The following is a 23,081-nucleotide window of genomic DNA, read 5'->3' as shown; positions in this document are numbered from 1 at the left end:
TCAACCAGAGCTTAATCAGTACTTGGAATAGTAGGGTTCCAATTCCAGCTGTTGTTCATTAGCTGGGTGGCATTCAGCAAGTCACAATGCCATCATGCCTCAGTTTTCTTTTCTATGTTATAGATAAAATAACTCCTGTTATGATTCCATTGTAGGATAGTTGTGTGGATGGATCATGGTAACACACAATTGTGTCTTGAAAGTTGACAGATACAGTTGAAGATAAAAGGCTTTCTATTGAGACCTAGTAGCCCAGCTTCTAGTTACCATAAACATATCGCACATGTTGCTTTGTGCTGGAGAGCTAGAAAAATAAGTAGCAATCAGCTTCCTTGAGGGGAGGAGGATAATCATCTACTCAGATAATTATGTCAGCTAGCTATACGTAAGTCAGTTTATCCCCCCAGATAACCTTCAACAATAGTAGAGAAGCTTGTCTGGATCACAGGTGATGTGACAAAAAGATGGATTTCAATTTTGTCTGTAGAGATGTATAACCTGTGCTTAGCATGGAGCTTGGGTCAAAGAACATCTCAAAGGGAGAATGACTAAAAGAATGATAAACAAATAATGTAATCTATAGTATTATTATTAGCTTGTCTTCTATGACACAGTTTCCTCCTTGAGGATAGATGTTAGATAATGCTTTGACTTGTGAGCCTAAGTTGTTAAGTCAATCCCTGCTTCTTTGGAGCTTGTTCTCTCTACATAGCTGGTTCCTTGCCTGCAAAGAAGCTCTCTGAGTGAATCCGTGGATGCTAAGGGATGCAGAAAGTCAACAGCTATCTCAATGTTATCTTTCTCTTTTTGGGGGCCTTAGCATCCTCACCTTGTGGCTGTCACTTCATCTCCAGTCTTGATGTAGAAGATCTACGTATGGCCTTTTCTATCTAATGTAGTATAAGGTAGAAATTATTCTGTCGTGTGTTCCCTTGTATCTGGCTTGACTTTATTCTCAAACATTAGCAACATTTTTGAAGCAATGTCTATGTAGCCCAGGTTGGACTTGAGCTTGCTATGTTGCTGAGGATGGTCTTAAACCAGTGATTCTCCTGCCCTAGCTTCCTGGGTGCTGGCATGTCAAGTATATGCTACCAATTCCAACTTGTGTTTTTAAACTAATGACATTCGATTGAATCCACCCAGATACATTGTGTGTCACAACTTCAATCGCATCATAATATTAAGTGACAAAAGTTTTAACAAAAAGATTTTCATATTTTGATGTGTTACTTAACATTAGGAAATGTAAAAGGAGTCAAAGAGATTAATGGTACATTTTACCAATCATCTCAAAATGTCAATGTACTTGGTATAGGTGTACTCACAGAAGGAATTTTCTCTTTTATTCATGTACTTAAAAAGTCATGTTGTATATAACCAGCAGACAGTGATGAAATGTGGCTCCAAGTGAAAGTGTGTGTGTGTTTGTGTGTGTGTGTTAGAATGTTTCTGAATGTGTTAGCTGACTTTAAGCATTATTAGCAGACTACTTCCTGCCCCAGTTTGAAAAGACTGAATTTACTGAATCAAAACATTTTAAAACAATAGTTAATAGGTGTTACTTTAAGACAAAAACCTTATCCATAAGTAATTCTTTTGTTGGGCTTACAATGTGTTCTACTCAAAACAAAGAACTTCCCTCAGTGGTTTCCTAATCATAACGGTCAGTTATTTTGTTTATCCTAGGGTACAAAGAAAAGGACTGGCTCATTAGAGTCCTTTTCTTTTATATTTACATGTGTGTGTGCGTATGTGTGTGTGTGTTCATGCGTGCTGTGTTCATTTACAAGTTCGTGGATGTGTGGAGGCTAGAGGTTGGCACTGAGTGTTTTTTTCAATTGCTCCCCACCTAATTTTTGAGACAGTCATTCATTGAACTTGGAGATCACTGACTTGACTACATTGGCTGGATAGGGAGTTTCTGGTTCCTTCTGTCTGTATCTACCTACCCAGTGTTGAACTTACAGGTGCATGCTACCACAGCTGGCTTTTTATGTGGGTGCTGGAAACAGAACTCAGGTCCTCATGTTTGCACAGCAAGCAGCTTACTGACTGAGCCATTTTCTCAGCTCCCACACTCACTTTCTTAAACATTTCATTCAAAAATCCCTCCTTTTAGCCCTGAATCTGTATTAATGGCAATCTTGCCAAATATTCAAAAAGGTATTTTGAGACGGTCTGAAGGCAGAGATTTTAGAATTGCTTCTTCTGTACAGTACTACTTCTTAACACAAATCTGTATCAGATTAAATTTCCAGAAAGGAGCAGAGAATGATCGTTTTGGTGCAGCTTTGCACATCATAGTGGCATTTCTCTGGCCTGTGACAATAAATCTGTCAGCTTGGTTTTTAGCATGTATGCCTCCACCTTTGGTTGGGAGCTGCTGTCTAAGGAAATCAGTTTTCAAGTTCAGAGGGCTGCTGGGAATATTCCAGATGTCTCCTCCACCTGCACGCACTTTGCTCTGTTCCTTTCTGCCTTTCCTGGTGGGACAGGTCCCACTGTTTCATGGACTTTATGTGAATGTAAAATGACAGCTAGGGAAAACTTAGAAAATGGAACAAACAAAGGGATCACTTGAAGCTACTATCATTTTAGTGACAACCTTGCCTAGGATGAGTTAAAAAAATGTCTACAGGGCAATTAGAGGAGAATTTAATTTAATTCATTTCTTTCTCATATGGGAAGATCCAGAGGGCTGGCCCTAGGCTGTTTTATGTTATTACTAGGTGATCTCTGTGGTTTTTGTATTGAGTAAAAGGGGAAAAACGAGCTCATATTATGTTTGATAATGCTTTATGTGGTCTTGTTTCATTGTCTAAAATCTGGAAGGCATACTGTCAGAGCCCTCCATTTTTTTAAAAAAAGTTTGAGCTTTTATTAAAATTTCCTTGATATTTTGAAGTCACTAGGGGCTGAAGATGAGGGGATATGACTATGCCATCAAATCCTTCTTCATGCAGATTGTCTAGTCTGCTGCAATGAGTTCACTGTGGGGTGGAGTAGAGGAAAAAGTAGCTTGGAGATCAGTAGGTTGGGTGCATGTATTGTATGAATACCCAACATTCTCTTTGTTACATTCATAGAACATTTTCAGTATAAGAGTCTTAAAAGGTAAACTTTCTGCACTGTTTGGTTTCACTCATAGATCAGCAACCTTTATGTGCTTTTCTGGACCACCCTACAGTCTTAATGTTGTCACTAGTGACTACTTGCGGAAAAAGAAAAAAGTGTCACTTAGGAGATCAGAAATGATTTGCACTTCCTTACATCTGCCTGCTTCTAACCAGATTTTCAAAACAGCTCCATTTCCATAGGAAATACTCACTGGCTGCAAAGGTCCCTAGGAATTTGCAAATATTAGAATTCACCAACCAACTAGAATGGGAAAGTAACTTTGTTCAGAACTGTTGATTCAAATCAGCTGCAATATGATGCTCTTTAGTCATCCTTTAGATCAGTAGATATAGGCACAATGTATATGGGGGATGAAGTCTAGGCACAATGATTATATGGCCTTGAGTTTTCAAGCCTGCCTGCTAACTAATCTTCTCAGAAATGTTCCTTTTGCCTACAGTATGGATGGATTGACTTTGAAAGCTTAATGGGAATTGATGTCATGTATTGATTACTATTTAACATACACCTCCTTAATCTCGTATCATTGTTGAAGGAAAAATGCTTTCTTGTAAAACAAGTACCTCTTATCAGAGGGTCTGTTGGTTTTTGGTGTCCTAAGTGGTCAATTAATTCATATTGTGACTAGATACCTATTGGGATGGTGAACATAAGCTCTGTTGAAGGTTGTTACCAAATCAGATTTCCATGGATGGGATTGTGTGTTCAGTACCTGACAGATGGAAATCCCTGGCTTCCATCTCTGACACATGTGAGTGATTTCAGGGGACAAGGTACTGTTCCTAAATAAGTTTCTGGGACTGCCATAGAAGGAGGAGACACCAACTTAATGTAATTTTGATGTTTTTATCTTAGTTGAACATAATAATCTGCTCTGTAAAAAGGTGGTAAAAATGAGTTATGGCTATTCCAAGGCATAGAGAATTCTTGAAAAGGTCTCAGAACTAACCTCCCATCCTTCAGAGAGTTAAAAACAGGCTTTAGTTAATTGCTATAAAGTCAAGAAATACACTCCTCCTAGTTTTCCATAAAGATCTCATGACAAAGCTCATAGAAATAGATTGCTTACTGAGTTATTAAAACAAGTCAGTTTAGAGACATCTGTTTACTGTGGACCTCTGAGATAAAGTCAGTAATTACACCTGCCATTCAGGAACATGGTCATTGGTTGGAGAGAGTGACAAAAATTTTCCTATATACACTAAAGTGACTTTTGCATCATTGTGTCAACTACCTATAGTGTCTTTAGTAGAGGGCAGTGGCAGCATATGAGATGAATTTATTTTCTAGTTTAAATCAAGCTCCTTTTATTTTTTTGCTGGTGCAACTAAAATTTGCGTTTCTAACAATGGCAGTGAACTTTATGTAGCTTTACTAAGTTTTGGTAGTGAATAACTTGCTCTTTCCTCAATAAGAATTGGCCTTTAGGGTGAACTCAAAACAGATCTATTCAAGAAATAAAAACAATTATGAAGTACCTTGAAAACAACATTATCATCATGTATATACTTGAAACAACTATAATACATTTCAATAGAAAACCAAGTCTAAAATAGAATATATAATTTCTTTTAGTCCGTCACCTGTCAGAGTCTTACAGTTAATTATCTAACTTGTGTGAACCACTGAGACAAAAAAATCATTGCTTTTATAAAAGCTAGAAAGAAGAGGTATTATTTAGTTCAATCCTCTAATTATTCAAGTAAGAGGACAAAAGCCTAAAGAAGTTAAGTGACTTTCGAAAGAACAAATACTCACTTTATAGCAGGGTTGAGATTAAAATCTAGGAGTTCAAATTCAGTGCTCTCAACATGTCACCTGTTATGTCTCCTGTGAGTCTAATGGACAATGGATCTGATTACAACTAAGCAGAACAGTATTTAAGACATCGTCCTTTGATAAAACTTCCACTTTCCTACAAGCTTCACTTAAAAGTGCTGCAAATTTGTCTTTGTGAAACTGAAATAAAAACCAGCAGGCTGAATTAACAGCAAAAATTAACAGCAAAGTACTTACTCTGAAAAATTCTTTTGTTGAACCAGAGTCCAGGGTCCCGTATGCAATTTCAGTCTGCTTAGCTAAGTCTTCAGCGCTCTCTATGGGAGACACCATCCTCTCCACAGTCAGGAAAGCAGCAAGGTTTGCAGTGTAGGAAGAGATAATGATCAGGGTGAAGAACCACCAAACCCCTCCAACAATGCGCCCAGATAGTGATCTACAAAAGAAACAAAAGAAGTCCAGACCCAGAGGGCCCAGATCTCAGTTTTTAAAAGTCACCATAATTGGGGAAAGTCTTTCTTTATAGAACAGCATTCTTGTATTGTAGGTGATGAAAGAGGGAAATTGATGATACAATGGAATCTAAACATCTGCCAGAAGTCATGTGTTAACAACACGATGTCATGATGGCATATGATGATGATACATGTAAAGACTCTTTAGGCCTCTCCAGTTTTCTCTAGTTTAGATCTCAAAGGTCTCCCCAAATAGTCATATGCTAAAAGCCAGGCTACTAGTCTGTTGGTTGTGCTATAGGATCTTTTAAGAGGTGGGGCTTAACTTGAGAACGTTAAGTCACAGGAGATAGTGCCCTTGAATGGAATAATGGGACCTAGTCCTTAATTCTTGGCCACCAGGATGTGAACATGTCTCACCAGCCACATGCTCCTGTCATAATGTATTGCCTCAGCAGATGCTCAAAGAAAGGGGCCAAGAACTTATGGGCTAAAGATCCTGAGATCATGAGCTAAAATAAATTTTTCCTCCTTGAAGTTGGTATTTTGTTTCAGTGATTCAAAACTAGCACAAATTTAGAATCAAAAATTTTTAATCCCATAAAAATCTTTCTTTTACTATTTCTCATTTATAATTGCACATGATATATTTGCTTTCTATGACCTTTTCTGGGTACACTTAGAGAAGATTAAATACTATCTACCCAAGATCAATTAAATCGAAGCTGGGGTGGGGATATCTCGATATCTGGATTTTTAAATACTGCACAGTATTTAATACTGTGTAGTCAATTTAGGGAACAAGTCACATAAAGTCATGTCATGCAAAATATAGGATCCAAAATCTTTTTATATTTAAAGGGAAATGAGAAGATAGTGGCAAATTATCACCGTTAGCTTGTGGTCCATAAATTAATGTAGACATGGCTGTTTTGTATAGTTGGTCACCATGAGGCATAGTGCCAAATGGTAATGTTTCTTCTCATCTTCATGTAAATGGTTAGTGAGAATCAAGAGGTCAAAATACTTTCTGTTCACACAAGAATCTTAGCCACTGGGCACAGGCCTAAGTGAAGTAGGGAACTCCCTTCATCATATGGTTTTTGAGAGGTACTAAAACACTGTTGCTTCTCTTCTTTCCTTCTCAAATCCTAAGACAAAGAAGCCCATTCTGTCCTACTGTCAATTTCCTTTTCTTTTCCTTTTTGAGAGACAGGGATTTTCTGTGTAATAGTCCTGGCTATCCTGGAACTCACTCTATAGATCAGTTTAGACCCAGACTCAGATCTGCCTGCCTCTGACTCCTGAGCACTAGGATTAAAGGCATGCACGACCACTGGGTTTCTGCCATAGATTTCTTACTATTGAAACTTCATTCTATGTGGTCTTTAGAAGCCTTGATCAAATCATCACAAATTGGTCTAACAATATTCAATTAGTAGGAAAGTGGTGGGTATGTTTTAATAACAAAAATTACTTTCTTCAACTTTTAAATCCAATTATTAGGGAATGTAGCCACAGATAGATAAATTGTAAAATAAAAAAAATTTGTCAATATTACTGTTCATTGGTATTGGGCGGGGGGAGAGTCTTGGTAAGATATAGATTCAGGATTTCTGCATACCCAAGAGTATGTGATTCATAGGCATCATAGGTGATTCTGTTACAAGTGATGGATGTACCAAACTGAGAAATGAACAAGCACTCTTCTTTACCAGCGATTCTCCACTTTGCCCATCAACAGCACAGTACAACACAACAACAAAACCAAACCCATAAAAGACAGAAAAACAAGACAAAAATCCTTGCTTAGAGTCTCTCCTAGACAAGTTAGATCAGAATTATGGGAGTTGGGTCTAAGCCCCAGCGTTTTATACAAGTTTTAGGGTATAATCAGAGTTGTATGTTATGTCCCTCCATCACAAGTGCTACTCATGGAGAGGGACTGTGGGAAGTCAGAGGGCAATGGATGATCAGTAATGGCTTGTGTTAAGATTAGGATTCACTTCCTTTGCAGTATTGCTGGAGATTAGTGTGGTCTATTGAAATTCAAATCTGCTCCATAGGTTTTATAAAATATTGCCACATCATTCTTTGTATAGTTCTGCTGTGGAGAAAAGCTCCATCCTGGCTAGGCTATGTTTTTCCATGCCCATAAAATCTCACAGAAAGAGCTCCCACTCTGCTAGAAAGTAAAGAAGCGTAGGAGCCTGGCACGTTTCCAGGCTCTGTGGGAAGAGGGCAGTTCTGGGCTGAGAACTGACAAATCAAGGTCTTCTCTGCATGTACTATGATTTTACCACTCTGAAGCAAATTCAAATTCCTGTGTCCCAAGATAACCTTCTTTTTCTCAGCATGTTGAAAATTCAGCTGTTTATGGGAATATAATCTGAGAATTCTGTCAAGCATTTTGATAAATAAAAGTACTATTTAATTGAATAATTATTTAAAAATATACTCGATTATCTTTAAGTCTGCAGTTTTTGTTGGTCTCTGGATACCTAAAACACAGTTAAATATATTCACTTTCATTTTTGAGATGAGAAAATCTGCCTCACAACAAATATTTTCTAACCAACAGTTACATTATTTACAATTGCATCTCGGAAAATTTCTCTTTCAATCAGAAGAGGTAAACACATCAAAGTATGAGTCCGAAAAGAATGTGTCACCCTTCCCAATGCTAAAAGTATACAACATACTTGGATTAAGAATTTAGACATTTCGTATTTTTTTCATGCTTGACATAGTCAAATTTTTAAGCATGCCATAGACTTATCTGACTCTGAAAATACCTTTATCACACAGAGTATTATTAATGGTTCAAAATGGTATCCATAGCAGTAGGGGAGTAAAAAGGATAAAACAGAAGCTGTCACTAATTGAACGCGTCCTTTGTGGTAAGCTGTTCTAATTGCTTGACCGGTACCAACCTTTTACACCTCCCATCTCTGTTGCCCAGGGCTGTATTATAGATAAGCAAGCTGAGGAGTTTTGTAGATAAAGAAGTAGGCACAGAGAGGAGAAGCAGAAAACAAATTGTCTGTGGTTTCATATTAGCAAAGAGATCCCCAGGACTGATGATGTGGTAGGTAAAGGTTACCTGCCTTCCATCCCTGGGACCCACATGTGGAAGGATTGAATTTACTCCCAAAAGTTATACTCTGACATCCACATACGTGCTATTGAACACACACACACACACACACACACACACACACACACACACAGAGAGAGAGAGAGAGAGAGAGAGAGAGAGACAGACAGACACACACATACACACTCCTACCTATCCATGAAACTAAAAAAATGAATGAAAAAAGTAGAAGAAACATCTAAGAAGAGAAATACCCAAATATTTTGTAGCATGAAAATAACTAGGTTTTGGGTAAGAAAATTCAGAATGGTGTGAAAATTATAGATTTTAAACCAACACTGAGAAATATAGTTGCAATAACACTGAACATGTTTGTGTGTTGTTATTTGTTGTTTATTTGCACTGTACCTGTAAAAGTCATCCTGATATGGTATGCTGGGTTTTGCTGAGACCAGAGAGAAGCTTGCGTTTGGAGCAATTCCAGAAGTGGAGTTTGATATGGGAAGAGGTATATTATGCTGTGAATACTAATGGCAGTTTATGCATTGCCTGCTTGAAATGTGGAAGAAAATACAGTAATTTATGGAAATTACATTGTGCCATTTTATTGAGGCTAATGGACTGTGGCTATGTCTGTCTGATTTTAAATCAGGCCTGCATATCATAATCTAGTTATTCTGGCCACCTTAATACTGACTCAGATCATCATGTGGTTGATCAGAATGACTCAGCTGAGATTGGTTGTTGACATGACTGAAAATAAACCTAAGTGCAAAATGGTCATTTTTGTGGCCTCTTGTCTCCTGGTTATTGACTTTGGCAATTATGTGGTTAATTTCATGGCACACAGTCAGATCTCTGTATCCTCACATTCCACATGTACACATTTGACCTGCTGCACATTGCACATATTTGGGAAAATGCTGTCTTCAGTAAATACAGACAGACTTTCCCCTTACAATTCTCCAAATAGTAGCCTAACAACTATTTTCTTAGCATTTCCATTGTTTTAGATGTTATGAGCTATCTAGAGATTATTTAATGTACACAGAAAAATGCATATATATTATATGCGAAAATACTGTGCCATTTTATATAAGGGACTTGAGCATCTGCAGGGTTTGGTATCTGACAGGGATCCTGGAACTAATCCATCAAGTTGCAAGGACTGTCGGTATGGATAGGCATGACAAATTTGAGAGACTATCCGTATAAAACTGACATAATAGCTTTACAAACCTAAACAAACAGTTTGGTGCTATCAGTAGAGAATGCAGAAGCTTGCATTTGATATTGTCTCCTGAAGACAGTAGTAGATTTGACAGAGGATTTAGCAGAATTTCTATCATCCACTTCCATTTTCCTAGCATGCATGCTTAAATCTTTTTACTGAACAAAAATGGAGTAGAACCACAGGGAAGATGCTCCACAAGAATTTTTGTATTTCCCCTTTTCTTTAGTGAAATTACAGCCACTTATGGCCACATTTCACATGGAGACTATATAAAAAGTGACTGATGGGTCAACCCGTCACATTTTTAAAGGGTCTATTAAAATAAGACATGATTTTAGAGTTGAATTAGAAAGACCTATCATTTCCCAGTACCTTTCTTTTCATTAATGTAGCTGCAAAATACTTAACATTCATTTCAAGTAGTTTTGTTGCACAAGACAAATTTCAAGGTTAGCATAATGAAGTGGCTGTAAAATGCTACACACTTACGTTTTAAAAAACACAAACTAGTGTGCATGTCATGCCTTTCACAAAAGGGTAATGGCTATGAAGCTTATGAAAATAAATTAACAAAAGAAAAAAAAACACACATAGAAAAAGCGTTGCCAAATACATGTATCAAACAGCAGACAATGTTCTTAACTGTAGTAATAAGAAACTACACTAGTTCTACTAGTGTAGAGTTTCTACACTAATAACAAAGTCTATTTTATGACATCAGAAATGACAATAAAAGCGAGTTATGTACCATAACCTTCATCTTATTAGTAAATTTTGTAATCTGCAGTATTTTAGTTTTATGAGATGGAGAAGCTAAAGGAAAGCCAAAGCCTTGCCTTCATCCAAATTCTTTATTGTTCCTCTGTTCTGCTTCTGACATAGTCATCATTTCAATCCTCCATTCATTGCTGGGACTATGATAGAGTCTTTTTAAAAATGAAAAGAATCAATCTTTGTGTCTTACAATCTTCTCTGATGGAAATGAGTAACCAGGTCCCAAAGAATGAAAACGACAGCTTTCAGCTGACGTTGTGAAATAGTTGTCATAAAAATCCTGCCTTTAAGTTATTATATATCCCCACATCACTACTATAGTGAAGTGAATTGGCAGTAGAATGGAGAAAATGGTCTATATCACAAGAGGAAAGATCACTTAAAATGCAGCTCAAACCCCTCACACCTTCTGTTATTCTACTCATATTTGTCCTTTGAAAGGTGGCTCTATGTGTGTAGAACTCATGTATAATTTTTAAAGAGTCCCTGCCTACTTCTTCAAAGGACTTGCTATTTTGAAAACTTAATAAAAAATACCTTTGGAGTAATCTTTGCTCCATGGTGAGGTCCTTACATTTTCCCTTTGGTAATTCTCCAGACCCTTATTTCTTATATTTTCTACTTGGCTAGCCCTCAGTTGTCCCTGCAGCTTCACAGAAAGTCAGCAGGGGGAGCATTTGTCTGAATTTCTACTCTAGATGGCACAAGTGGCTCTATCAAAGTTTCACAAAAGAAACACATTTCAGATTGTAAAACGCTATAACCTTTTGTCAATGTGAGAGACATATTGTGGAATATTGCACTCAAAGCGCTTTCAAGAGCTGTAATCCTTAAAAGCACTAGGTGGCATCAAGAAGGAATGTCGCTGCTTGTCTCTCAGGAGAGTCTTGCACTTTTGTTATGGACCAGCATTTCAGCTGGATTCCTCAGTCATTGTAGGAATTCTGACTCAAACCAGTATTAACTGGTATATACACTAGACTAAGACAATTACAAGAATCTAAGTTCATAATAACAATAGCTAACATTTATTAAGCTCAAAGGCCAGGAACTGTGCTTTGCACTTTATTGATGAGAGACTGAGGTTTAGCTAGGCTTAGTAAGTTGCCCCAGGTTACACAACTACAACTGCTAAGCAGAACACCTCCTGCTCAATCACTCTGCTCTCTCCATCTGGCTGCCTCCACCTGGTGGCTGCCAGCAGACGTTCAGGATGAAGAGGGTTAAACTGAATGTGTTTATTCCTTCTCTGGACTTTACCTTTGATAAATCAGTTGATGTATGAATAAAGCCTTGGCTTATTACATTGATTACCTTCTCTAACATTGACTCAGCCTACAGCTTCGTGTAGAACAAAGTAATTCACTCGGAACAATTAGAGCAGTTCAAATATCAAACCTAATATTGATGCAGAATCTCAAAGCTTCTCGGTAACTGTCAATAACTGCATTCGATGGCAATGGAATGATGCCAGCAGTTTTTTTTTTCAGGAGCCTTATTGCTGATTTTGCAGCCTTATGCTCTGAGTGAGCACATACTCTGCAGTATTATGAATGCTCACTGCCCGCTTTTATTAACAAGTGTTGCATTTCTTTAGGGATAGAAATAGGAAAACAGTTTTTGTTTCCAAGCATGAAGGGAGTGAGGAAACCAACCGTGCTCCTCCGAATTGGCAGTGTGAAGTAGTTGTGGAAGCAATTGAACTGCTGGCTCTTAAGAATCTCCAGAAAGTTGGGTTCTCTTGTGTCAGCTCTCTAGGAATGACTGCAGTCTAGGATATGAACAAAGCAGCACATAGTAGAAAGAACAAGAGTTTGGGATTGGAGCTAGATTTGAGTTCTGGGTATCACTGTCAGTGTGAGTAGACAAATCATTTAACCAGTGCCACATGCTTCAACTTAGAAGTAGGCATGATGCTTACACTGTGGCAATGGTTAAAGAGTATGATCCAGGTGAGACTGTAGATAATGTGTCCATGTGTCCACAGTGGGAGTCCAGGGAAGGTTGTTGTACTTTCCCCAGGAAATGGCAGCAGTTAGACTAAATTGTCTCTGATATTTCCTCCTGGTATAATACTAGTCAGTTCTATTTTCAAATATAATCTCAAGGACAACTCATTGCATTACTTCAATTTTGATGGAAGTAACATTGTATAGACTATGCTTCCATTCTTGGCTCTCAGGAGAGTTTGTACTTTGTGGTTATTATGCAAAGTGTAACGCTGATGCCGTCAGTAAAGGCATCTCACAGCGCAACTATACTATTGTCAGGACTTTATCTGCTAATAGAGAAATATATTACAGTGGGCAGGACTGATACACAGTTGATCACAAATAGATAGTCAGTAGAGCTCTCAGGACAAAGAGAAACATGTTTCTTTCTTAGAGGCATGTCATACATATGCTAGGAAGCATAACATCTTAATAAAAGATTTAAAGACACAACTTCTTTTGTAGGGCTCAAAAGATAGTATCAGAGGAATGATCATTCATAGGTTGAAAACTATAGAGCTCATGGAGGCAACGACTTCTCACTCAAAAGTGCAATAAAAATAATAATTGTTGCACCAGACAAATGTGCTATTGGCCTTTTAGTGAGTTGGGCCATGGCCAGCTGTAAGAACAATTAAAACAGGATAGGAATATCTCAGTGTGCACAGAATACTGCAATAATAATGTCTGGTATAAGTTTGTTTTTTACATTTATGTATAGTGAATCAAGATGGAAAAATGATTTCTTACTGTAGGTCATGATGAAAAATTTGGAAGCCATTAAATTATATGATGACATCTTGAGCAACATAATAAAATCTGTACCTTGGAAAGAAAAGGCTATATTTGCTCTATTTCAGGATCTCAGAAAAGCCATAGCTTAAATTCTGTCACTAGAAATTAAAGCAAAAAACCCAAACTGGTCTAACTTGTCATTTTTAGTATCAGCTTAATTCTTATTTAGTTAAGTAATGTGAATAAATATTTGTAAAAAAATGACTTTCAAAGAGACCTGTTTAAGTATGTATCACAGTAGGCAGCATGCCAGTGGGAATATTACAAATGTAGTTTTGAATGTTGACTTACAGAAACCAAGAAACTCTGTAGCCTTACTGACTCTTCAGCATTGTCTCAGCACAGACAATGTTAGAAATCTCAGCCGTGTTAGAAATCTTTCAGTTATAGACACATTCAGAGGCCATAGATTCTCAACCTGACTATTTCTCAAACCTAGATAACCAAATGAACTCCCTGATGGTATCACAAAATGGCACACTCTGAACACAAAAGGAACAGGAGATGAAATAATTTGAAGAACCCAACCAAGCAGATTGAGGGTGGCAATTCTTTTTAACAGATGATGGGGGTGGGAGGAGTAGTTTGGATGCGTGAGGCTTGATACACACAGATAATTCTAAAAAGCTGCAGAAGGTGGTTTATGCAGTGAGTTATGCTACAGAACTTTATTGTAAATGTTTACTGCACTCAATGGTTACTCTCACAAAGGTATGCTGAAAATGATATTGTCTTTCTGAATCCTTATATTTGTAGTGATATATGTAGAGAAGACAGGAAAAAAGGCCTTGGATGCCATTCTCAGGAACACTGTTCACCCTCTGCTTTGAGAGGTCTATTAGTCACCTATAGTTTACAAATTAGGCTTGACTGGGTGCCCAATGAGCTCCAAGGATTACCTTATATCTACCTGGCCAGCACTGGTTTTAGAAGCAAGAACCACCATGCTTAGCTTTTATGTGGATTCTGGGAATTGAATCAAGTCCTCGTGCTTGCAAAGGAACCACTACATTGGTTGGTATATCTTCCCAGCCCAAAGTCATTAATTTCTAACTGAAAAATCCCTGTATATTTATGATATTGACTCTAGTTAGTATTTGGATTAATGCTTAATTTGACCAAAGTTACAGTGTTTTGTTTAATAATTATGTGTATATAATGTGTGGGTGGTGGATTGTGTGTGTATGGTTTATATATGTGGCACATGTATGGGAGTGCATGGGTGTGCTAATAAGTAATGGCCAAAGCACAGCATTGGTGTCTTCCTTTATCTCTCTGCATGTTATTGACTTGAGATGAAGTCTCTCGCTGAACCTGAAGCATGGCCTATGCTGACTGGCCAGTGAGCTCTTGTGATTTGCTTGTCTCTGCCCCACAATGCTGGTGTTACAGGCAGACACAGTCATACCTGGCTTTTATGTGGTTCTGGCTACTTGAACTCAGCTTCTCATACTTGCATTGTAAGTGTTGTTATCTACTGAGCCATTTCCCTGGCCCTTCAAATTATTTCATGATTATAAATACAATATATTCAGTTATAATATTATGTATGAATTTACTACTATTTGTGATTAGGTGAATTAATCTGCTTTGTTGATGAGACCCAGGACATTCACCTTCAACATTTCTTCTGGTCCTAGAGATTGAACCAGGGTCTTGCATATGTTGGGCAAGCACTCTACTACTGAGCTACATTACATCCCAAGCCATGTTCAGTATTTTTCAATAGCTTTGCTAAGTTTACAACCCATACAACTTACCAGTGTTAATACTCATGGGAGTTATATTTGTTCAATGGCTTAAGTATGTTTAGAGTTCTGTAGCCATCATCACAATCCATTTTTGAAATGGTTTTATATCACCCTTTATATCAGGATATCAGGATTTGTAGTTAATCCCAGCAGGTTTAGGGCAAGGATGAGACAAGTAAGGCATATATCCCCACATGCAAATATAAATGGGTATCAAAATCTCATTCATTGGAACAAAAACATTTTAGTGGTATATTTCTTTAAAAATAATAAATCAGAAAAAGTCTGTAATGAAGAAGATATAAAAAAACTTAAATAAAAGTTGTTTCTGACTTTTGTACTCATTCTGCAAAGGCATACTTGCCAGACTCTAATCCCACCATTGTTATCTGTTTTTTTCTTCTCCTTTCAAACTCTGTCCATAAGTAATTGTCCTTTTTATCTCTATAGATTTTTCTACTAGGGACAAATGGGATGCTCTATAATAGTATATTAAACAAACAGAATAAAGTGGGATGTGGCATTTTGTGTTTGAATTATTTCACTTTGGCATTATGTTTTCTAGGTTCATCTGTACTGTTAGAATGCATGAGTAATCTGTTCTCTTAAGTAAGTAGTATTTCGTTGAATGGATGTGCCACAAGTTCTTTATCCATTTACCAGCTGAACTTTTGCTTTGTTTCTATATTTTGTCTACTACAATTACAGCTATTATGGACATTCATATGTTTTACTTTGGGGGTATAAAGTAAAATTCTTGTGTCACATTTTAACTCTATGCATAACTTTATAAGAAATGGCCAGACTATTTTCAAATATGTCAAAACCATTAAGTTTTGTACTGATTTTCTGCTGCTTTCTTTGAGAAGTTTTACAGTTTTAGCTAAGAAACTTGAATAGATGCTTGTATAGTTCTAGGCAGTCTGAGAGCACAATGAGAATGCCAATACTAATAGGGGAAGGTGGGAGGGTTTAAAGAAATGCTCTATCTTCTTTCACATTTTGTCCAGACTCAGTTTCTTGGCCAATGGGAAGATATTTCAGCCCAATTAATGAGGAAACACTTTCATAGAAATATTATGTGGCAGTTAACTTTATCCAGAATCTGGGTATCTGTGATATGAGCATTGCAGCAAACCTTAGGCATTCAAAGCATCACCAGTGACACACTCACCTCATAGACATAAGCACACAAAATGGCGTGATGACAATTTGTCATTGGATGAAATGTTAAATGAAAGAACTCTGAAGTTGATGCAGGTGAATACCAGATGGACATGAGGGCAGTAAGACCACAAAATACAAGCAGGTATTCTGTATTACACACAAACAAACCTTGGAGAAATATCACATCCTTGCTGCATAAAAGCACCCAAGGAAAACCAAAGACTGTTAAATATTCCAAATTCATTGGGAGGATCAGGAGGGCTTTGTGGGTCTCGAGGTTCTTCATTGTTGTCTTCCAAGTGCCACTCATAAGGGCTAAATCTGCTGACTAGGAAGAGAACTACACTGACTCCAATGTAAGCGAAGACAATGCACATCCAGATTTCATAAGCTAAAGGATCCAGGAATGAAAATACGCCTGGCTTTGATTTCTGAGGCTTCTTTATCATGATGGAGATCCCCAGGCTCATAAACGGCTTTGAAAAATCTATGACTTCTTCACGGACCAATGTTATAGTGAGTGGAGCAACAGCTATATCAGCTCTCTGAAAAACAAAGACACAGAACACTTTTACAGACAGCATTTCCTTTATCATTTTCACTTAATAAAATGTCTTTGGTGGAAATATAGTGTATTCAAGCACTGTAATCAGCTGATTTGTCAATGCTAAGATTAGAGAAGCAGGGTCATTCATTGGGTTCTAAATTGCTTTATTTTGTTGGTCAAATAAGGAAAAGCCCTGGTCTTTTGTCCTCTGAAGCATCTTGGCTTAGGGGGAGCTGATTCCAGTTTCCCCTGACTTCCTTTTGCTATCTCTTACCTCAATCTGTACTTCCTTATGACATACATAATCTAACTTTTGTTTTCTTATTTTAATATTCATAGGCTCATGTCTATCTCCCTTATTTTACTGGAATTTTTGTATATTGTGCACAATGACCTGCATTTCTTATATTTTCTTTCTTTTCCCTTGTAGTATTCAGTATAAGTCTAGGCTGCTGCCTTGTCTGTTAAAATATGCATCATTTGAAGACAGAGACCTAGTATTTGGTTTTGTATCTATTTTTGTAGTACATTCTATATTAAAAATGTATATGCTTTAAATAGTTGCCACTGGTTGAATATAGTATATGAAAAAATGCAATACTTCTGCATGAGAGATACAAGGATAAAACAATGATTAGAATATATATTAATTTATCAAGTAAGCCATCTTTTCTGGTGATAAATATAAGCACAACATTAACACATGTCAGATTGATAAATAAATGTCAGCAGTGCACTGAATAATTAACTCATGTAAAGGCATGCCACCTTTTTTACATTAATCTCAGGGAAATAAGACATCAGGGAACTCTGCACTTACTTTTTTTCTACAATTGTTCCCTTTTAATGCTAGTAGGTTTTAGTGTGGAAACAGGCTTTACAAATTTACCTGTAGAAAAATGTATATGACTAGGGGAATAAATATGGTATATTAGATCTGTACTGAGTTACCAAGAACGATCAGGGTTTATTTTTTTTTTTAATGTGATAAACATAGTTATGTTTCAGTATCTTTACCTGTGAGGACAGGTGGGGGACGAAGGATGAAGTTTGAATTAAAGTATATTGACCAAAATAAATAAATAAATAAATAAAATTTACTTTGGTGAATTAAATAGGGCAACTCAAACCACTTGCCATCTCTTACCTCAACTTGTACTGCCTTATGACATATCTAACCTAACTTTTGTTTTCTTATTTTAATGTTCATAGTCGTATGTTTATCTCCCTTATTTGACTGGGATTTTTGTATGAATAAGTGCTCCTCATTTAAGGGTAAATGTGGATGATGAGGACATCCTCACATTTCCTGACTGCTTACTCTGTGTGAGGCACTGTGTCAAGCACTTTCTACATATTGATTTTTTTTCATTCTCCTAGCAACCTTGAGGTTGATACAATGACCATTTTCTCTTCAAATGATGTATACTGTAACAGCCAAGGCAGTAACCACGACTCATACTGACTACAAGGGAAAGAGAGGCTGAGATTAGATTTCTGGCAATGAGATTCAGATCTACTGTCTTATCTAGCAAAACCTGTTTTCAGTTGACTCTTGCATATGTGTACTACATACTATAATACTTTGATCTGCAATGCAGATGAGTTTATCCACGCATCTGTAAAATACCTGCTCACCCATACTACTGTAAATAACCCCAATAAAATCATTGCGTTACCAAGATGAATGATGGTAGAATTGTTGCTTTGGCCTGTCATTGGTGCTGTACTGAAAGTGAGTAGCCATTTGTTCATGTCTTCCAAGGGAAAATCATACAACACATATTCAGTTGAAATCATAGGCAGTTCTGTTTACTGAAGATCACTGCTTCCATTTTTTGATCCTACTAACATCCTATCCATGGTGCATCTCTACACATCACCATCAACATCCTTGAAATGCAAACTTCGTTATCTCTGAATTAAAGCAGTACTTCCACCTCAAGAACTAATTCTGTAGTCTCTCTGATTTGTTGAAATTATTTCTTGTATTGTAAACTTGGCTGCCAGACTCAAACCCTCCTGTGGAATATCAACTGCTTATGTGACATCACTGGGATTTTGCATGGACCACTCTTTTCTTTAGCTCTCTGACACTAAAGATATCAGGCTCTCTTCCTACCTCTATGAATAGTATTCTTTTTTTAAAACTTTATTTAATGTATGAGTGCTTTGCTGCATATACATCTGCTTGCCTGAAGAGAGCATCATATCCCCCTATAGATGGTTGTGAGCCACCATGTAGTTACTGGGAATTGAACTTATGACCTCGGGAAGAGCAGGCAGTGCTCTTAACTGCTGAGCCATCTCACCAGCCTGTGAATATTATTCTTTATCTGTTTTTTTTTCTTCCTAATTTCCATTCTCCACCAAGGTATATTTTGTGATTCCAGAAGTGCCTTTTAGGAGGTAATCACTGAAGGCTTGTAGAATAAGACAGATCATTCAAGGATCTTCCTTTATTTTTTCTTTATTCAACATCATCATCTATGACTTCAGCTCCCTTCATATTGCAGTCAACTCCTTAATCTTCAGTTCCACACTGAAGATGAGATGGTAGCCAATAACAAATTTTACCTGTTTTATCCTTTGGCTGAGGCCTACACCTGGTCATAGGAACAAAGGCTCCTGATAAGAATGGACTTGGCCAGAAAGCTAGCAGGGTTTTTGGCAAAGATAGCTTGAATCAGCTAGAGTTGTTTTTATGCCAAGAGAATTCATACATAAAGGTGCCTCCTCTCAGTGCCAACATGTCTCTACCTCCTGCTCAGAGGACACAAATATGCATTTAGTATCAGTCCCCATTTGATCTCATTTGAATTTAATTACTTAATTTAGCATTTTTCTTCTTCTTTCTTTAATCATGTAAGTCTTAATCCTTCTAGGAGAAATTGCTAATTTTTTTCTGTCTTTGAAGGTAGAAGTAAGTGGGTATTTGGTGTGAGAAAGTCACTTTATTTGGACTGAATTTCAAGGAACTGAGCTCCTTTCAAGTTGGTACAGAATGGAAGATTGAGGCATTTGATCTTCTTTAAATCTAAAACCATAGTCCCCTTGATATATGGCAAAGTTTAGTGGTTGCAAAAGGAGGAGGTAATGGTGTAATTACATCCTAATCTCAAAAAGAAAGAAAAACAGAAAGAAAGAATGGCTGAAATAGAAAAACAAAGACAAGCAAAATCAAACCAAAACAAAAATACCTCTAGCAGAAAAGTCCACAAACCAAAACTCTGTAAGTGCAACACTCACCACATAGTAAGCACCACTAAACACTAACAAGAGGTGGCTAGACAGAGAAGGAGTGACAGTTTATTGTCTACTTCCAAGGAACATTTAGCTAAAGAACAGATTCCCAAGGGAGGACATTCTGAGTTTAATGTACTTTTGAATCACAGAAAACAACAAGGCTAATCTGTCCTCCTCTTTCCCTTTGCCTAACATTTTTAATTTTTTGAACTTTTCTTTCGGGGAAGCCTTTTCCTGCCATTTTTTTCTTCTTATGAGACAAGATGTTCCTATGTAGCCCAGGTTAACTTTGAATTTACTACATGGCTCAGGCTGGCCTCAAATTTACGGTGATCCTCCTGCCTCAGTTTTGAAAGTTCTGGGATCTCAGGAGCTTTTTCAAAGAAAGTAGACTTTTTTTTTTTTTTTTTTTTTTTTTTTTTTTTTTTTTTTTTATGTACTGCTCCAATGGAGGCTGAAGGAGAATGTTAAATCTGAGCTCAATGATGTGGCCTGGCTCCCAAACAAGAATTTACCATGCTTACCAGCTTAAGGACCCTTAATAAAGACCCGCAGATTGAAAAAGACAAATGTATAGTTGCAAGTAACTAAAAGAAGGCTCAACCAACAGAAGCTAAGAAAGCTGCGGATTGAGCCCTCAGGACAGTAAGATGTGTGGCAGACTGGAACCTACATTTTCTATCTCTTTTATCCTTCTTGAGGGATAAATCACAGAAACGGTGCATCAGTTCCAAGGCAGCCTCGGGGAAGCCCTTACCCTCTCCTACTATTATCCCTTCCTACATATGAAGAAGGGGTTACAAAATAGAAATCGGAGGTTGATCGGAGGAGGAAACTGGGTGGAAGAGGGGACAGGGAGGGGAGTTGGGCAGGGGGAGGACCATTCGTAAGGAGAGCAGGGGAGAGAGAAGGGAGATCAGTTGGTGGGGTGCGGGGGCAATCTCTAGGACTTGGCAGAGACCTGGGATGGGGAGAGTCCCCAGAGGGTCTAATTGGGAGACTCTAGTTGATTCCTAGCGGTGGGGGGGTACAGATCCTGAAGTGGCCACTTCCTGTAGCCAGACAGGATTCCCAGTGGAAAGATAAGAATAGCAACTCACTCACGAAGCCTTTGACCCAAAATGTGTCCTGCCTACAAGATGTGCAGGCACAAAGACAGAGCAGAGTTAGAGGGAATGGCCAGCCAATGACTGCTTCAAACTAAGACCCGTTCCAAGATCAAGAACCAATACCTGACACTATTAATGATACTCTGTTGTGCTTGTAGAGAGGAACCTAGCATAACTGTCCTTTGAGGTGCTCCACCCAACACAATGGAAAGAGATGCAGAAACTCACACCCAAACAGTAGATAGAGCTTGGCGAGGCTTATGGAGGAGTTGGGAGAAAGATTGAGGGACCCGAAGAAGATAGGGACTCCACAGAAAGACCAATAGAGTCAACTAACCTGAATCCTTGGGGACTCCCAGAGACTGAATAACCAACCAGAGACTTAGCATGGGCTGGACCTATGAACAGCTTGGTCTTCATATGGGTTCCCCAAGCAACTGGGGCAGGGGCTATCCCTGAGCCTGTTGCCTGCCTGCTTGCATGTGGATCTTGCACCCCTAAATAGATAGCCTTGTCTGGCCTCAGTGGGAGAGGATGTGCCTAGTTCTGCAGCAACTTGATGTGTGGTCTGGGGGTAGAGGGGAGGAGGAGGAGTGGAGTAGAGGTGTGATGGGGGTGTGTGGGCTATTTGACTCCCAGAGGGGAACTTCCCCTTCTAAGGGGAGTGGGGGGGGGACTTACTTGAGGGTGTACTGGGAGGAGAGGAAGGGATGATACTGGGTTGTAAAGTGAATAAATAAATAAATTTAATAAAAAATAAAATATATCTGTAATGGTAGGTTATTTCAGAACTTATGACCTGCCTGCCACAATGCCTGTGAAATAATCAGCTTAGTTATTAATGAGAAGATAAAGAAGCAGATTACTGATAAGTGTCCAAGAATCCTCAGTTGTCCTGGGACTGCCATGGCATACAGACGACAGGGTTACTTTAAAGAAAAATTAAAGACTTAAGAGGCCAATAGTGATGAAAATGTAAAAAAAGAAAAGAAAAAGAAACCATCCAAATTAAATTAATATTAATATGTGCATATAATATGTTTGGATCAAATCCACTCCCCCCCCCCCGAAATTCCTCCCTTGATGTTTGTTCTTAATGCAAGTCAGCTGTAACTGGAGCCAAACATGAAGGATTACGGCTAGGACTATGGAGCAGGTGAGCTTCTGACTTAATAATCAAGTGTCTCTCTTTTAGTGTCCTAAACCACTCCAACAGCCGTTTGTCATCAAGCCTGTGCTGCTAACAGCAGCAGGAAAGTCACTTTTAGAACACTAGGTGGGTAAATGCTTGGTATGAGGGTGCTCCAGGTGACAGACAGAAAGCAGCAAATGGTAAGAGCTCAGGGGGAGACTCTACTAGTGGTTTTATTTTGACGATTTAAAGGATTTTAATCAAGCAGCTTATGAATGGCTGTGTGGGCTCAGTAAACACACTAAATTAGGTTGGATTTTTTTTCCCACTTAACCAGTGGCAAACCCAAGCCACTGCGTTATCGGAGGGGATTTAGCTTGAGGGGATTTATAATCATTTTCATAGGTGGGCAGCTGAAGTAGTAAATATCATCAAACCTAAACTCCAACAGACTCCTATGCACAGCGACCATGAACTTAAGTAGCTGACAAATTTTAAGCAGAGATGACATTTAGTTTAACTATAATTTTACAAATTGTTTGAGATGGAAGACTTGTTACATTTTTAAAAGTATTTTCATCTGATTAGCTCAAATAAAATTTGTAACCTATTTGAAGATTACGTTTGAGCAAGAGCTTGTCAGCCACTGTTTCAAAGTATTTTCTGATAGCAAGGGGAGAAGGAAGAAAACGGAAGAGATGTATCAGGCAGACCATAAGAGAAGCAGATGTGATCTGCTCCCTGCTCCCTGCATCAAGCCTAAAGCTCTAGTGGCCCTCAGCAGGCATTTCCTCCAGAAAATTTAATGTGTTAGAAAAAAAGAGTGGAGCAGAACATGGACAATAGGAATACAATTGCTGTGT

The 23,081-nt window shown here is 38.0% G+C and overlaps 1 protein-coding gene across 5 annotated transcripts in view; it reads right to left on the bottom strand.

The window, feature by feature from the left end:
• The window catches only part of Gria3 (glutamate ionotropic receptor AMPA type subunit 3), a 259,149-nt gene that overhangs the window by 48,130 nt on the left and 187,938 nt on the right, over window positions 1-23,081 (bottom strand). For all 5 annotated transcript variants that reach the window (XR_004604537.2, XM_076918780.1, XM_034485108.2 and 2 more), the window contains 2 exons: window positions 16,353-16,729; window positions 5,158-5,356 (listed from right to left, as the gene is read on the bottom strand). Coding sequence is in view for 4 of the 5 variants with exons in the window: in XM_076918780.1 (XP_076774895.1) it covers window positions 5,158-5,356; window positions 16,353-16,729 (576 nt within the window). In the remaining variant the exon portion in view is untranslated. The remainder of the gene's footprint in view (window positions 1-5,157; window positions 5,357-16,352; window positions 16,730-23,081) is intronic.

This window comes from Arvicanthis niloticus, chromosome X (assembly GCF_011762505.2).
Source record: "Arvicanthis niloticus isolate mArvNil1 chromosome X, mArvNil1.pat.X, whole genome shotgun sequence".
NCBI lineage: Eukaryota > Metazoa > Chordata > Mammalia > Rodentia > Muridae > Arvicanthis > Arvicanthis niloticus.
The sequence above is the reverse complement of the archived record's forward strand: the minus strand, read 5'-3'. Positions and strand labels throughout refer to the sequence as shown.